The sequence below is a fragment of the Triticum aestivum genome, chromosome 6D (assembly GCF_018294505.1).
Source record: "Triticum aestivum cultivar Chinese Spring chromosome 6D, IWGSC CS RefSeq v2.1, whole genome shotgun sequence".
NCBI lineage: Eukaryota > Viridiplantae > Streptophyta > Magnoliopsida > Poales > Poaceae > Triticum > Triticum aestivum.
The window spans coordinates 439,979,020-439,996,811 of NC_057811.1; the positions used below are offsets into that span (position 1 = coordinate 439,979,020).

The window sequence follows — 17,792 nt, forward strand, 5'->3', positions numbered from 1 at the left end:
GGCAAGTAACATACCGATGACAAAGGGAACAACGTATATTGTTATGCGGTTTGACCGATAAAGATCTTCGTATAATATGTAGGAGCCAATATGAGCATCCAGGTTCCGCTATTGTTTATTGACCAGAGATGAGTCTCGGTCATGTCTACATAGTTCTCGAACCCGTAGGGTCCGCATGCTTAACGTTCGGTGACGATCGATATTATGAGTTTATGTGTTTTGATATACCGAAGGTTGTTCGGAGTCCCGGATGAGATCAGGGACATGACGAGGAGTCTCGAAATGTTCGAGACGTAATGATCGATATATTGGAAGGCTATATTCGGACCATCGGAAAGGTTCTGAGTGGTTCGGGTATTTATCGGAGTACCGGAGAGTTACGGGAATTCGCCGGGGAGTATATGGGCCTTATTGGGCTTTAGGGGAGAGAGAGAGGCAGGCTGCGCGCCCCCCCAAGGCCTAGTCCGAATTGGACTAGGGGGAGGGGCGGCGCCCCCTCCTTCCTTCTCTTCTCTCTTCCCCTTCCTTCTCTCCTACTCCTACTACTTGGAAGGGGGGGAATCCTACTCCCGGTGGGAGTAGGACTCCCCAGGGCGCGCCATAGTAGAGGGCCGGCCCTCCCCCTCCTCCACTCCTTTATATACGGGGGAGGGGGGCACCCCATAGACACACAAGTTGATCATTGATCTCTCTTAGCCGTGTGCGGTGCCCCCTCCACCATAATCCACCTCGGTCATATCGTAGCGGTGCTTAGGCGAAGCCCTGCATGGGTAACTTCATCAACACCGTCATCACGCCGTCGTGCTGATGAAGCTCTTCCCCGAAGCTCTACTGGATCGTGAGTTCGCGGGACGTCACCGAGCTGAACGTGTGCTGAACACGGAGGTGCCGTACGTTCGGTACTGAGGATCGGTTGATCGTGAAGACGTACGACTACATCAACCACGTTGTCATAAAGCATCTGCTTTCGGTCTACGAGGGTACGTAGACAACACTCTCCCCTCTCGTTGCTATGCATCACCATGATCTTGCGTGTGCGTAGGAATTTTTTTGAAAGTACTACGTTCCCCAACACCCTATGCATGCATCCCCGCATACGCCGTATCTCCCTTGTGCTTGCCTCAGGTTGGCTCCACGGAAACAACCGACTAGAGTGTTCCTAACGAGCCAGGCGCTAGGGTGATTTAAGTTCCATGCGTGTGTGGGCCGGCGGCTCGTGTGAGCTGTTGGGGATCGTTGCAGAAATTAAAAAATTTCTACACACCACCAGGATCAATCTATGGAGTTTACTAGCAACGAGAGGGGAGTGCATCTTCATACCTTTGAAGATCGTGACACGGAAGCGTTACAAGAACGGGGATGAGGGAGTCGTACTCGTAGCAATTCAGATCGCGGTTGATTCCGATCTAAGCGTCGAACAACAGCGCCTCCGCGTTCAACACACGTGCAGCCCGGTGACGTCTCCCACGCCTTGATCCAGCAAGGAGAGAGGGAGAGGTTGGGGAAGACTCCGTTCAGCAGCACCACGATAGCGTGGTGGTGTTGGAGCAGCGTGGTACTCCGGCAAGGCTTCGCCAAGCTTCGCGGGAGGAGGAGGAGGTGTTGGGGAGGGGGAGGGCTGCGCCTTGGATGTGGTGCGACTGCCCTCCCACCCCCCTCTATTTATAGGGGCAAGGGAGAGGGGCCCGGCCCCCTCTAGATGGATCTAGAGGGGGGCGGCGGCCAAGGGGGGAGGCTTGCCCCCCAAGCCAAGGGGGGCGCCCATTTTACGGTTTCCCCCAAACCGTAGGCGCATGGGCCCTAGGGGGGTTTGGCGCCCAGCCCACCTAGGGGCTGGTTCCCCTCCATATTCAGCCCATAGGGCCCTCCGGGGAAGGTGGACCCTCCCGGTGGACCCCCGGAACCCTTTCGGTGGTCCCGGTACAATACCGATAGACCCCCGAACACTTCCGACGACCGAATAAGGACTTCACATATATAAATCTTCATCTCCGGACCATTCTGGAACTCCTCGTGACGTCCGGGATCTCATCCGGGACTCCGAACAACATTCGGTAACCACGCACAAACTTTCCCTATAACCCTAGCGTCATCGAACCGTAAGTGTGTAGACCCTACGGGTTCGGGAGTCATGCAGACATGACCGAGACATCTCTCCGGCCAATAACCAACAGCAGGATCTGGATACCCATGTTGGCTCCCACATGTTCCACGACGATCTCATCGGATGAACCACGATGTCGAGGATTCAATCAATCCCGTATACAATTCCCTTTGTCAATCGGAACGTTACTTGCCCGAGATTCGATCGTCGGTATACCGATACCTTGTTCAATCTCCTTACGGCAAGTCTCTTTACTCGTTCCGTAACACATCATCCCGTGACCAACCCCTAAGTCACATTGAGCTCATTATGATGATGTCTTACCGAGTGGGCCCAGAGATACCTCTCCGTCATACGGAGTGACAAAGCCCAGTCTCGATTCGTGCCAACCCAACAGATACTTTTAGGGATACCCGTAGTGTACCTTTATAGCCACCCAGTTACGTTGTGACGTTTGGCACACCCAAAGCATTCCTACGGTATCCGGGAGTTGCACAATCTCATGGTCTAAGGAAATGATACTTGACATTAGAAAAGCTTTAGCAGACGAACTACACGATCTTGTGCTATGCTTAGGGTTGGGTCTTGTCCATCAGACCATTCTCCTAATGATGTAATCCCGTTATCAACGACATCCAATGTCCATGGTCAGGAAACCGTAACCATCTATTGATCAATGAGCTAGTCAACTAGAGGCTCACTAGGGACATGTTGTGGTCTATGTATTCACACATGTATTATGATTTCCGGATAACACAATTATAGCATGAACAATAGACAATTATCATGAACAAGGAAATATAATAATAACCATTTTATTATTGCCTCTAGGGCATATTTCCAACAGTCTCCCACTTGCACTAGAGTCAATAATCTAGTTACGTTGTGATGAATCGAACACCCATAGAGTTCTGGTGTTGATCATGTTTTACTCGTGGAAGAGGTTTAGTCAATGGATCTGCGACATTCAGGTCCGTATGCACTTTACAAATATCTATGTCTCCACCTTGAACATTTTCACGAATGGAGTTGAAGCGACGCTTGATATGCCTGGTCTTCTTGTGAAACCTGGGCTCCTTGGCCAGGGCAATAGCACCAGTGTTGTCACAGAAGAGAGTCATCGGGCCCGATGTATTGGGAATAACTCCTAGGTCGGTAATGAACTCCTTCATCCAGATTGCTTCATGTGCTGCCTCCGAGGCTGCCATGTACTCCGCTTCACATGTAGATCCCGCCATGACGCTTTGCTTGCAACTGCACCAGCTGACTGCCCCACCATTCAAAATATACACGTATCCGGTTTGTGACTTAGAGTCATCCAGATCTGTGTCGATGCTAGCGTCGACGTAACCCTTTACGACGAGCTCTTCGTCACCTCCATAAGCGAGAAACATATCCTTAGTCCTTTTCAGGTACTTCAGGATATTCTTGACCGTTGTCCAGTGTTCCATGCCGGGATTACTTTGGTACCTTCCTACCAAACTTACGGCAAGGTTTACATCAGGTCTGGTACACAGCATGGCATACATAATAGACCCTATGGCCGAGGCATAGGGGATGACAGTCATCTTTTCTCTATCTTCTGCCGTGGTCGGGCATTGAGCCGTGCTCAATCTCACACCTTGCAATACAGGCAAGAACCCCTTCTTGGACTGATCCATATTGAACTTCTTCAATATCTTTTCAAGGTACGTGCTTTGTGAAAGACCAATGAGGCGTCTCGATCTATCTCTATAGATCTTGATGCCTAATATATAAGCAGCTTCTCCAAGGTCCTTCATTGAAAAACACTTATTCAAGTAGGCCTTTATGCTTTCCAAGAATTCTATATCATTTCCCATCAATAGTATGTCATCCACATATAATATGAGAAACGCGACAGAGCTCCCACTCACTTTCTTGTAAACACAGGCTTCTCCATAAGTGTGCGTAAACCCAAACGCTTTGATCATCTCATCAAAGCGAATGTTCCAACTCTGAGATGCTTGCACCAGCCCATAGATTGAGCGTTGGAGCTTGCACACCTTGTCAGCATTCTTAGGATTGACAAAACCTTCTGGCTGCATCATATACAATTCTTCCTTAAGGAAACCATTAAGGAATGCCGTTTTGACATCCATTTGCCATATCTCATAATCATAGAACGCGACAATTGCTAACATGATTCGGACGGACTTCAGCTTCGCTACGGGTGAGAAAGTCTCATCGTAGTCAACCCCTTGAACTTGTTGATAACCCTTAGCGACAAGTCGAGCCTTATAGATGGTCACATTAGCATCCGCGTTTGTCTTCTTCTTAAAGATCCATTTATTTTCTATGGCTCGCCGATCATCGGCCAAGTCAGTCAAAGTCCATACTTCGTTTTCATACATGGATCCTATCTCGGATTTCATGGCTTCAAGCCATTTGTCGGAATCCGGGCCCGCCATCGCTTCTTCATAGTTCGAAGATTCACCATTGTCTAACAACATGATTTCCAGGACAGGGTTACCGTACCACTCTGGTGCGGAACGTGTCCTTGTGGACCTACGAAGTTCAGTAGTAACTTGATCCGAAGTTCCTTCATCATCATCATTAACTTCCTCTCCAGTTGGTGCAGGCACCGCAGAAACATTTTCCTGCACTGCGCTACTCTCCGGTTCGAGAGGCGGTACTTCATCAATTTCCACTTTCCTCCCACTTACTTCTTTCGAGAGAAACTCTTTCTCTAGAAAGGATCCATTTTTGGCAACAAAGATCTTGCCTTCGGATCTGAGGTAGAAGGTATACCCAATAGTTTCCTTAGGTATCCTATGAAGACGCATTTTTCCGACTTGGGTTCGAGCTTTTCAGGTTGAAGTTTCTTGACATAAGCATCGCATCCCCAAACTTTCAGAAACGACAGCTTAGGTTTCTTCCCAAACCATAATTCATACGGTGTCGTCTCAACGGATTTCGACGGAGCCCTATTTAAAGTGAATGCGGCAGTCTCTAAAGCATATCCCCAAAATGATAGCGGTAGGTCGGTAAGAGACATCATAGATCGCACCATATCCAACAGAGTGCGATTACGACGTTCGGACACACCATTACGCTAAGGTGTTCCAGGCGGCGTGAGTTGTGAAACAATTCCACATTTCCTTAAGTGCGTGCCAAATTCATGACTCAAATATTCTCCCCCATGATCTGATCATAAGAACTTTATTTTCCTGTCACGTTGATTCTCAACCTCACTCTGAAATTCCTTGAACTTTTCAAAGGTCTCAGACTTGTGTTTCATTAAGTAGACATACCCATATCTACTTAAGTCATCAGTGAGGGTGAGAACATAACGATAACCACCGCGAGCCTCAACGCTCATTGGACCGCACACATCAGTATGTATGATTTCAATAAGTTGGTTGCTCGCTCCATTGTTCCGGAGAACGGAGTCTTGGTCATTTTGCCCATGAGGCATGGTTCGCACGTGTCAAATGAATCATAATCAAGAGACTCCAAAAGTCCATCTGCATGGAGTTTCTTCATGCGTTTGACACCAATGTGACCAAGGCGGCAGTGCCACAAGTATGTGGGACTATTATTATCAACCTTACATCTTTTGGCATTCACACTATGAATATGTGTAACATCACGTTCGAGATTCAATAAGAATAAACCATTGACCAGCGGGGCATGACCATAAAACATATCTCTCATATAAATAGAACAACCATTATTCTCAGATTTAAATGAGTAGCCATCTCGCATTAAACGAGATCCAGATACAATGTTCATGCTCAAAGCTGGCACTAAATAACAGTTATTGAGGTTTAAAACTAATCCCGTAGGTAAATGTAGAGGTAGCGTGCCGACGGCGATCACATCGACCTTGGAACCATTCCCGATGCGCACCGTCACCTCGTCCTTCGCCAGTCTCCGCTTATTCCGCAGCTCATGTTTTGAGTTAAAAATATGAGCAACCGCACCGGTATCAAATACCCAGGAGCTACTACGAGCGCTGGTTAGGTACACATCAATAACATGTATATCACATATACCTTTGGTATTGCCGGCCTTCTTATCCGCTAAGTACTTGGGGCAGTTCCGCTTCCAGTGACCGTTTCCCTTGCAATAAAAGCACTCAGTCTCAGGCTTGGGTCCATGCTTTGGCTTCTTCCCGGCAACTGGCTTACCGGGCGCGGCAACTCCCTTGCCGTCCTTCTTGAAGTTCTTCTTACCCTTGCCTTTCTTGAACTTAGTGGTTTTATTGACCATCAACACTTGATGTTCCTTTTTGATCTCCACCTCCGCTGATTTCAGCATTGAATATACCTCAGGAATGGTCTTTTCCATCCCCTGCATATTGAAGTTCATCACAAAGCTCTTGTAGCTAGGTGGGAGCGACTGAAGGATTCTGTCAACGACCGCGTCATCCGGGAGATTAACTCCCAGCTGAGATAAGCGGTTGTGCAACCCAGACATTTTGAGTATGTGCTCGCTGACAGAACTATTCTCCTCCATCTTACAACTGTAGAACTTGTCGGAGACTTCATATCTCTCGACCCGGGCATGAGCTTGGAAAACCATTTTCAGCTCTTGGAACATCTCATATGCTCCGTGCTGCTCAAAACGCTTTTGGAGCCCCGGTTCTAAGCTGTAAAGCATGCCGCACTGAACCAGGGAGTAATCATCACTACGCGACTGCCAGGCGTTCATAACGTCTTGAGTTGCTGGGAAAACAGGTGCATCACCTAGCGGTGCTTCAAGGACATATGCTTTCTTGGCAGCTATGAGGATAATCCTCAGGTTACGGACCCAGTCCGTGTAGTTGCTACCATCGTCTTTCAGCTTGGTTTTCTCTAGGAACGCGTTGAAGTTGAGGGCAACATTAGCGTGGGCCATTTGATCTACAAGACATATTGCAAAGTTTTAGACTATGTTCATGATAATTAAGTTCATCTAATCAAATTATTTAATGAACTCCCACTCAGATAGACATCCCTCTAGTCATCTAAGTGATACATGATCCGAGTCAACTAGGCCGTGTTCGATCATCACGTGAGACGGACTAGTCATCATCGGTGAACATCTTCATGTTGATCGTATCTTCTATACGACTCATGTTCGACCTTTCGGTCTTCCGTGTTCCGAGGCCATGTCTGTACATGCTAGGCTCGTCAAGTCAACCTAAGTGTATTGCGTGTGTAAATCTGGCTTACACCCGTTGTATGCGAACGTTAGAACCTATCACACCCGATCATCACGTGGTGCTTCGGAACAACGGACCTTAGCAACGGTGCACAGTTAGGGGGAACACAATTCTTGATATTTTAACGAGGGATCATCTTATTTATGCTACCGTCGTTCTAAGCAAATAAGATGTAAAAAACATGATAAACATCACATGCAATCAAATAGTGACATGATATGGCCAATATCATTTTGCTCCTTTTGATCTCCATCTTCGGGGCGCCATGATCATCATCGTCACCGGCATGACACCATGATCTCCATCATCATGATCTCCATCATCATGTCTTCATGAAGTTGTCTCGCCAATCATTACTTCTATTATTATGGCTAACGGTTAGCAATAAAGTAAAGTAATTACATGGCGTTTTTAGTGACACGCAGGTCACACAATAAATCAAGACAACTCCTATGGCTCCTGCCGGTTGTCATACTCATCGACATGCAAGTCGTGATTCCTATTACAAGAACATGATCAATCTCATACATCACATATATCATTCATCACATCCTTTTGGCCATATCACATCACATGGCATATGCTGCAAAAACAAGTTAGACGTCCTCTAATTGTTGTTGCAATTTTTTTACGTGGCTGCTATAGGTTTCTTAGCAAGAACGTTTCTTACCTACGCCAAAACCACAACGTGATATGCCAATTTCTATTTACCCTTCATAATGACCCTTTTCATCGAATCCGATCCGACTAAAGTGGGAGAGACAGACACCCGCTAGCCACCTTATGCAACTAGTGCATGTCAGTCGGTGGAACCTGTCTCACGTAAGCGTACGTGTAAGGTCGGTCCGGGCTGCTTCATCCCACGATGCCGCCGAATCAAGATAACACTAGTAACGGCAAGTAAATTGACAAAATCGACGCCCACAACAACTTGTGTTCTACTCGTGCATAGGAACTACGCATAGAGCTAGCTCATGATACCACTGTTGGGGATCGTTGCAGAAATTAAAAAATTTCTACGCATCACCAGGATCAATGTATGGAGTTTACTAGAAACGAGAGGGGAGTGCATCTTCATACCTTTGAAGATCGCGACATGGAAGCGTTACAAGAACGCGGATGAGGGAGTCGTACTCGTAGCGATTCAGATCGCGGTTGATTCAGATCTAAGCGTCGAACAACGGCGCCTCCGCGTTCAACACACGTGCAGCCCGGTGTTGTCTCCCACGCCTTGATCGAGCAAGGAGAGAGGGAGAGGTTGGGGAAGACTCCGTCCAGCAGCAGCACGACGGCGTGGTGGTGTTGGAGCAGCGTGGTACTCCGGCAGGGCTTCGCCAAGCTTCGCGGGAGGAGGAGGAGGTGTTGGGGAGGGGGAGGGCTGCGCCTTGGATGTGGTGCGGCTGCCCTCCCACCCCCTCTATTTATAGGGGCAAGGGAGAGGGGGCCGGACCCCTCCAGATGGATCTAGAGGGGGGCGGTGGCCAAGGGGGGAGGCTTGCCCCCCAAGCCAAGGGGGGCGCCCCCTTTAGGGTTTCCCCCAAACCGTAGGCGCATGGGCCCTAGGGGGTTTGGCGCCCAGCCCACCTAGGGGCTGGTTCCCCTCTATATTCAGCCCATAGGGCCCTCTGGGGCAAGTGGACCCTCCCGGTGGACCCCCGGAACCCTTTCGGTGGTCCCGGTACAATACCGATAGACCCCCGAACACTTCCGGCGACCGAATAAGGACTTCCCATATTTAAATCTTTGTCTCCGGACCATTCTGGAACTCCTCGTGACGTCCGGCATCTCATCCGGGACTCCGAACAACATTCGGTAACCACGCACAAACTTTCCCTATAACCCTAGCGTCATCGAACCTTAAGTGTGTAGACCCTACGGGTTCGGGAGTCATGCAGACATGACCGAGACATCTCTCCGGCCAATAACCAACAGCGAGATCTGGATACCCATGTTGGCTCCCACATGTTCCACGATGATCTCATCGGATGAACCACGATGTCGAGGATTCAATCAATCCCGTATACAATTCCCTTTGTTAATCGGTACGTTACTTGCCCGAGATTCGATCGTCGGTATACCGATACCTTGTTCAATCTCCTTACGGCAAGTCTCTTTACTCGTTCCGTAACACATCATCCCGTGACCAACCCCTTAGTCACATTGAGCTCATTACGATGATGTCTTACCGAGTGGGCCCAGAGATACCTCTCTGTCATACGGAGTGACAAATCCCAGTCTCGACTCGTGCCAACCCAACAGATACTTTCGGGGATACCCGTAGTGTACCTTTATAGCCACCCAGTTACGTTGTGACGTTTGGCACACCCAAAGCATTCCTACGGTATCCGGGAGTTGCACAATCTCATGGTCTAAGGAAATGATACTTGACATGAGAAAAGCTTTAGCAGACGAACTACACGATCTTGTGCTATGCTTAGGATTGGGTCTTGTCCATCACATCATTCTCCTAATGATGTAATCCCGTTATCAACGACATCCAATGTCCATGGTCAGGAAACCGTAACCATCTATTGATCAACGAGCTAGTCAACTAGAGGCTCACTAGGGACATGTTGTGGTCTATGTATTCACACATGTATTACGATTTCCGGATAACACAATTATAGCATGAACAATAGACAATTATCATGAACACGGAAATATAATAATAACCATTTTATTATTGCCTCTAGGGCATATTTCCAACATGAGCAACCAATTTTTTTATCCGATAGGCCTTTTTTGGCGGGGGGAGGGGCTTCAAGGAACCAAGCACGCCCTATTGCTACTCCGCTGCATTACCATGCAGTAGTTCCATGGGACCAACTGGTGACTCGGCAGAAGCCCATACACATGATGTAAGACCAAAAAATGATGCAAGGATATCTCCCCTTTTGTTAATATACATTATTGCTAGATGGAGACAGTAATATTTAAATTATGTATGTTATCTTAATTCTCTCTCTAACACACCCTTGATTGGAAATTTCCATGCATGCTTTAGTTATTAGTATAGTTGGTTTCACGGTTAGGCAAGAATGGTAAAGAACATCACAAGGCCATGAACTGGTAATGTTAATATTACTATGAAAGTATTAGAGTTCCCTAAAAAATAGAAGTATTGGAGTACTAATTCTTTTTCTACAATTCAAATCAATATATTATCATTAATGCCTCATGTACTTGCTCTGGTATTTAGTCACAAGATCATATATTAATTCACACTCACCTACTCCTTCAAAGACAGATAGAGAAAATATTTATGTCCTTATTTTGTACACCTTCTAACATACATATAAGTATTACGACCTCCATTTGCTGCATAGGCTAAGATGGGAGCACATTGCAAACTTAGATCTAGTTACAAAGGTAGAGCCGGCCAAGCATCTTCTAGTTTGCACTACTAGAGAAACTAAAGCTTCCACATATGGTGATTTAGAACTAATGTTGGGAATGAGGGGAGCCAGAAAACATTCTCTTTGGATGAGCCCACGATATGGGGAAGCACCTCCTGATCATGAAATCCATTATCAACTTGTCACATAATAGTCTTAGCACCATCACTTTATGCGTGATACCGTATTGGCGTGTAACCATTCTGAACTATCTATGTCTTCCATTGTTGCGGGTGGTGAGTCTTCCCTGGTTGCGGGTGGTGAGTCTTCCCTGGTTGCGGGTGGTGAGTGCCACCAAGAAGATGATGATAACTTCTCCGCTCGTGAGTTGGAGCTCTTTTACATCACTCTATTGCTCCTCAACCGTAGATATGAGTAGCAGGACCATCCATACGTAAGGGTAACTTGGTCATTTTCGACAGGGTATATTAGAAATTTCATGTTATTCCAATTCATCCCACTACTCCACAAGTGCCTCTAAACAAATTAATAGCTTGCAATTGTTTGCCCTGCGTAGCATCCATTGACTAGTGCTTCCAATGCCAATGTCGAGCCACCACCATCCTTCACCAGCATTGACTCGCATCACGACCACATCTTAAATCAAGTGCATGCAAATATTTAGGGAGAATGCATGCGTATTTGCTTTACTTACATAACAGAAGTAAAAGCAAGGCAACAATTTATGTTGTGACACCAAAAAATCCAATATCTGAAAGTGGCTCTGAAGAAAATCATCTCCACGAACGATACAAAAAGTACGATGTGCGGTTTTCTAATATATTTACTTAATGCAAAATTAAGATGAGATGGACATTGCTTCAGTTAACAATCTGCACACTATCGGTGCACGAGCTTATCGTTATTGTAGTTTTCTGAAGGACAGGCTTTGCACATGTCCGTAGGACTGGAACCCAGAGCCGCAGTCATCACTGTTGAAGTATTGAATCAATCTGCAACGTGTGACAACAGATCTCGACGTTGTCCAAGTATGACGAGAAATCCTAACCCCGTCGTCCCAAGGAGACGATAAAAATCTATGTCAGAACTACAACTACGTCGACCTAATCCTGCCGATGAAGTTGAGGACGATCAGTGCCTGAAAGACCAGCTCGAAGATGAAGCACTGCCATTTGCCTAAGCGTCGCCCTTGCGGGGACTAAATACCCATAACCCAAACTACAAGCCGGAGCCGAGGCACCGGGATTCCATCTGCCAACGGACACCGAAGCAGTAGTCAGGGGAGGCAAATTCAAGGGTACACCGGCGAAGCCTGAAGGGGACTGTGTTTGTAGGTAAGCCCACTTAAATTACCAGTAGATGTGTACCTCGGGAGTTATGAGTGAATGATCGTATAGTTACGGCTCTCTTTGATTCACAAGATTCTTTCAACACCGGAGTAAAAAATTGTACGACTAGTGCCATGTCCTCTTGAATTCTGTAGAATCGAAAACCTACACAAATTTGGATGAAGGAGTGCTTCATAGCATAGGAAAAATGGTGAAATTCTTAAGAAATGGCTTGAGTGGATGGAAATTTTCCTCCAAAATACTCCCTCCGTCCCATAATATAAGAACGTTTTTGACACTAGACTAGTGTCAAAAACGTTCTTATATTATGAGACGGAGGGAGTAGAATGCAATGGAATTCAAAGGAAAAGTTCCAAAGAATTGCAATCATGTGAATCAAACTGCAACGCATGAAAAGATTCCTAAGGATTTAAATCCTCTAAATTTCTACAAAATTCCTGTGAATCAAAGGAGCTCTAAACATGTTTTGTGCATAACTAGTAGAACGTCTTGAAGGAGACGTGTACATCCACAGTAATGAACATGTTGCGTACACACTCATGTGCTATGTTCTGCCTAATTGCAATTCTGATTCCCTCCGGGAGACCTATGAACATCAGTTGTGGTCTCCGCGGCGCCCGTGTGCGTTCGGAAGCTTCTGCTGCTGGACGATGAGTCGCGCCGGGAGCTGCCGGCCGGTGCCAGAGCCTCCGCAGCTGCGGCACCGCTTGCGGCCGGAGCCGGAGCACGTCCCGCAGCCGACGTCGCCGTCGGACCAACGGCTGCAGAGGCACTCCTCCCGGCCGGTGCCGCGGCACGTGGAGCAACGGGGCCGTGCGTCCCACCTGGACGCCGCCGGCAGCCCGTCGCCCGTCGTCCGGTTCGCCGTCGCCACGCCCGCCAGCATCCCGAGCCCCGCCGCCGCGATCACCATGGGCGCCACCATCTTCACAGAAGAACCAATCCAAGAACCTTTCTTGCCGTATACACTTGCCTGGTGCTCGTAAGAGTGGAAGAAAAGATTTGGATGGGTGCCTGTGGACGGGGTGCGTCGGTTGATTTTATAGGACTTTTTCGGGTGGTGGGCGCTGGGCTCGTTTAGTCTGGCAGCTTGGAGGGTAGCCGAGGCGCGGAAGGGATGGAGTGTCGCCTATACTCTGCTCAGCGATTCTGTTTCGGTTTCGTGCGTGCGTACTGCAAGCCATGGCTACTTGCTGGCTGCTGCACGTGGATTTACGTGCTCCTTTGCCGTCTCCACGCTACGGGACGAATTCGCAGCTAGGCACAGGGTTTGTCCTCTGCATTCTTATGAATTCCGTTAACGATTACTCCTAGTTGCAACATACTGTTTGGTATACGTCGCGGACAGGATGGAAGCGCGTATGCATGTCTCAACCGTCGACCAAAACCTCACTAACAGCCAAACTATAGCACAAACGCCACGCCGCCGCGGCATCCTAAATTCCCCAAGTGCTATATTTTTCGCTGTCGTATATGCATTGAGCTGTAATGGGGTCATTGCTTACTGGGTTCCTTCCCGCGTTGATTTAATGGGTACCGCTAGGGATCATCCCTTGCTATTGTAGTTTTCTGCAGGAAAGGCTTTGCCTAAGCTTGTAGGTATAGTACCATTGAACCAATGAAATCAAAAGGTTCTAAATATATTTTCTGATTGCAGTGAGTTGCATGTTAAGATGAAAGTTCTTATTTACTGTTTTCACAGTAAAAACTCTTTCATAATTTTCCCCAATATATGCAGACGATTTATGCATCCTTGTATAATGCAGAAAGCCAGAGTAGCAAAGATTTCTGTCGTATTCAATATTTCAGAATGTATTCTATCTGGCACTTGATTTTAACATGCTATGCGATTTCCCCGCAAAAAAGAACATGCTATATGGTTCAGGTGGCATCATATTTTGTCATTCGCTTAATCATACTGATCTGGTGTTCAAATAAACAAAGTTTATAGCACACGGTATATGATCATTCGGATGCTTGAAAGTGTACGGTGTATGTGAAATATCTGTATGAAATTGTGCAATGTATGAATTCCGCAATGTGTAAGGAATCTATATTGTGAAATGTGCTCATGTATTAGCAGAAGAATTGTAGAACATTTGTTGCTCTTGTGTATGCTTATGGTTTCTGGTTAAAAATAGCATGTCCGCATATTTTGAAATGTTGATTTAATTATAAAAGGTCTTCGGGTTTTTATTAAAATACTAATGTGATTTTGAAAGGTGTTCACACAATTAAAAGGATCATATAGCTAAGAAAAGCATTTACGTATTTTTTAAAATGTTTACTCATTTGTTTTAAATATGTAATTTCAAAAATTGTTCTCACATTCTAAAAAGCGAAAAAAAATTGTTTTTGCATATTTTCCTCATGCCACTCTAGCTTTTGACATTTCACTTTTGCAACTCTTAGTTTTTTGACAATACATCACAATTGCCATTTCATGGCAAAAGCAAAAAAAATCAGAGTGGTAATTATGATACAATATCAAAAGGTAAGAGTGGCAAAAGTGAAATCAAATTATTTTGCTTTCGCCATAGAATGGCAATTGTGATACATTATCAAAATCTAAGGGTGGCAAAAGTGAAACGTCAAATTTAAAATGGCAATTGTGATACATTATCATGCCATTATAAGAAAAATATTTTAAAAAGAAAGTAGAAAAAACTTAATACGGTGAAAACGAAAAAAAAGAAACATGGAAAACCGGGTAAATACAATCTAGGAAAAACCAAAGACTACTTTTTAGGGGATCACACGGTCATTTTATTGCTCTATGGAAAGGGGTACAGTAAAGGGATCCCATGGCCGAAGAAGCCACAAGAAACGACCATGTTGGAGGGACACATCACTCTTTAGAAGATTGTGAGTAGGAACCAGAGACAACTAATACCTTCAGATAAAAAAAGGAAGTAAAAACGACTGCTACTAGGCCACGGCCAAGCCGGAAACACTAGAGGAGAGTGTGGTGTATGTTTCACAATAAGCTAGATATAGCCTTTGCGCGATAACATGGTGGTCATGCTAAATACTGCACACACACACACACTCCTTTGAGTCGAAGGAATTCTGTAGGGAATTTTGTAGGATTTGAACCCTTAGGAATTTTTCCTATGGTGGCAATCCCTAGGTACTTTTCTACATGACTCATCTGAGCTCCATTTTGAAGGAAAATTTTTGTCCACTCAAGTATCTTAGTAGAATTCTATTGTTAATCAATGGGCAAATCAACTTAATTAATTGAGGTTATCATGGCGTTTCAGTCCATGCATAGCCCGAGGCAACGCCTTTGTGAGTTGGCAATGCACTGGAACCAGTGCGGTCAAAATTCACGGTGCAACACGCAATCAATCTGGTTGTGATGCTCTACATGATTCTGTTGCCATGTGTTGTTTTGCCCACGTCGTGTGGGCCTAGCCCGGGCGACAGGGGGCTGCATGCTGGCCCCCGACTTTCGGTCCCGTGAAGACGAAGGTCCCATGGATCTATCTCATGTGGGCCACGACATCCCTACCAACCGGCGAGTATGGGCTAGCTGGTCGTAAACTACAAATCCATGCCCCCCCAGGTGGCATGCAAATCTTCGTAAAAAAACTGAGGCTGGGGAAGCATATCTTCAGCATGGGCGTGGTTGTCTCACTACCACAGGTAGTTCGAGAATGGTCGTGCCCCGGCGAGCTACGACATCCGGGAGTTATCCATACAATTTCTCCGCCTCTTGGCAACGTGGCGGGACGGCAAAGAAGACACGTGGCATCCAACTGTGCTTCCTATGAGCTGACCCATTTGGTCAGTTTGCCTACAATGGCAGACGGCAAAGAGTAAACGAGTTTGCCGTCAGCGGCGGACGGCAAAGGCCTGCCATGTAGTGACGTCTAGATGACATCATACGGCGGACGGCAAAGACAGTAGAAAGTTTGCCGTCCGCTGGCAGACGGCAAAGGCACTAGAAAGTTTGCCGTCCGCGACGGACGGCAAAGGCCTGCCGTTAGCCACTTAATGGACTGAGAGCACAATTATTGCCGTCCGCGGCAGACGGCAAAGGGCCTTTGCCGTCAGCCGCCAGGAAGCAGACGGCAAAGTAGCTGTTTACCGTAGCCTACTTTGCCGGAGCCTTTTGCCGTCCGCGGCTGACGGCAAAAGCCTTTGCCGTCCGCCGTTCATGCCTTTGCCGTCCGCCATGGCAGACGGCAAAATAGCTGATTCCTGTAGTGTAATTGAGGTTATCATGGCGTTTCAGTCCATGCATAGCCCGAGGCAACGCCTTTGTGAGTTGGCAATGCACTGGAACCAGTGCGGTCAAAATTCACGGTGCAACACGCAATCAATTTGGTTGTGATGCTCTACATGATTCTGTTGCCATGTGTTCTTTTGCCCACGTCGTGTGGGCCTAGCCCGGGCGACAGGGGGCTGCATGCTAGCCCCCGACTTTCGGTCCCGTGAAGACGAAGGTCCCATGGATCTATCTCATGTGGGCCACGACATCCCTACCAACGGGCGAGTATGGGCTAGCTGGTCGTAAACTACAAATCCATGCCCTCCCCCCAGGTGGCATGCAAATCTTCGTAAAAAAACTGAGGCTGGGGAAGCATATCTTTAGCATGGGCGTGGTTGTCTCACTACCACAGGTAGTTCGAGAATGGTCGTGCCCCGGCGAGCTACGACATCCGGGAGTTATCCATACAATTTCTCCGCCTCTTGGCAACGTGGCGGTATGAAGATCTTTGTGAAGACGCTCGCTGGCAAGACCATCACCCTTAAGGAAAATCCCTTCAACACTATCGACAACGTCAAGGCCAAGAGCTCCGCGGGGATGGGTTCCCTCATGGGAACCCCCATTCTGTCATCTACCTCTCGCGGACAACCCAGCCCCGCCAACAACTAGTTATTGTCGAGCACGACGATGGGACAAGTTGAAGGCTATAGTTGCCTAGGCCTGCCCTAACCAGGCGTAGCACAGCGCGAGTTGGCGGGCACGCACTGCCTCTCTTGGAGGGAAAGTCACGTGCACAATGGCGCCCTACGTGCTTTCAACTACATGCATGCCACTTGTTGGCGCACGCTACAGTGGTGGGCTCTAAGTCAACAAGGCGGCCCCGATGGGACGTGTATATGCTCCCGGCAATGCAGTTCGGCGCCACATGTTACACGCAGTTAATATGACAGATGCTCCACTATACAACCACCCCATTTACTACTTTGTAGCTATGTGGCAATCCCATGCCACTATAAAAGGAGGTCCAAGCTACCTAGTTCATAGCTAGACCCTTTGAAGGTTGGACACTAGATAGGTTAGGCACTCTGCTAGTCTACGCCCACGACTCCAAGCACGTTTCCTAGTCCCAGCAAGCCCTGACCAGGGAAAACATCGCTTGTAACCAGTTGTTCATCGCATCCAGTGAGAATATCATAGTAGGACATAGGGTATGATGCTTCACGGCAGCCTGAACTTGGGTAAAATCACCATGTCGTAGTGGTAGGATGCGTGCATCTCTTTGCCCCTGGCTGAACCAAAAAAGAAAAAAACTTTGTTTTTGCCACTCTAGTTCTTGCCCACTTTGCTAACGCCACTCTCGAATTTGACATCTCACTTTTGCCACTCTCAGGTTTTGACAATATTTCGCAATTGCCATTTTATGGAAAAAGCAAAATTTCTAGAGTGACAACTGTGATCATTGTCAAAAGCTAAGAGTGGCAAAAGTGAAATGAAAAAAAATGCTTTTGCCACAGAATGACATTTGTGAAACATTGTCAAAGGATAACAATGGCAAAAGTGAGATGTCAAAACCTAGAGTGGTGTTGTGTTTGCACACACG

The 17,792-nt window shown here is 47.0% G+C and overlaps 1 protein-coding gene across 1 annotated transcript; it reads right to left on the bottom strand.

Moving 5' to 3' along the window:
• Positions 1 to 12,349: 12,349 nt before the first annotated feature.
• On the bottom strand, positions 12,350 to 13,149 carry LOC123141873 (uncharacterized). Its single transcript, XM_044560941.1, has one exon. The coding sequence runs from the start codon at positions 12,899 to 12,901 to the stop codon at positions 12,572 to 12,574; it is 330 nt and encodes a 109-aa protein (XP_044416876.1). The 5' UTR covers positions 12,902 to 13,149; the 3' UTR covers positions 12,350 to 12,571.
• Positions 13,150 to 17,792: the final 4,643 nt, after the last annotated feature.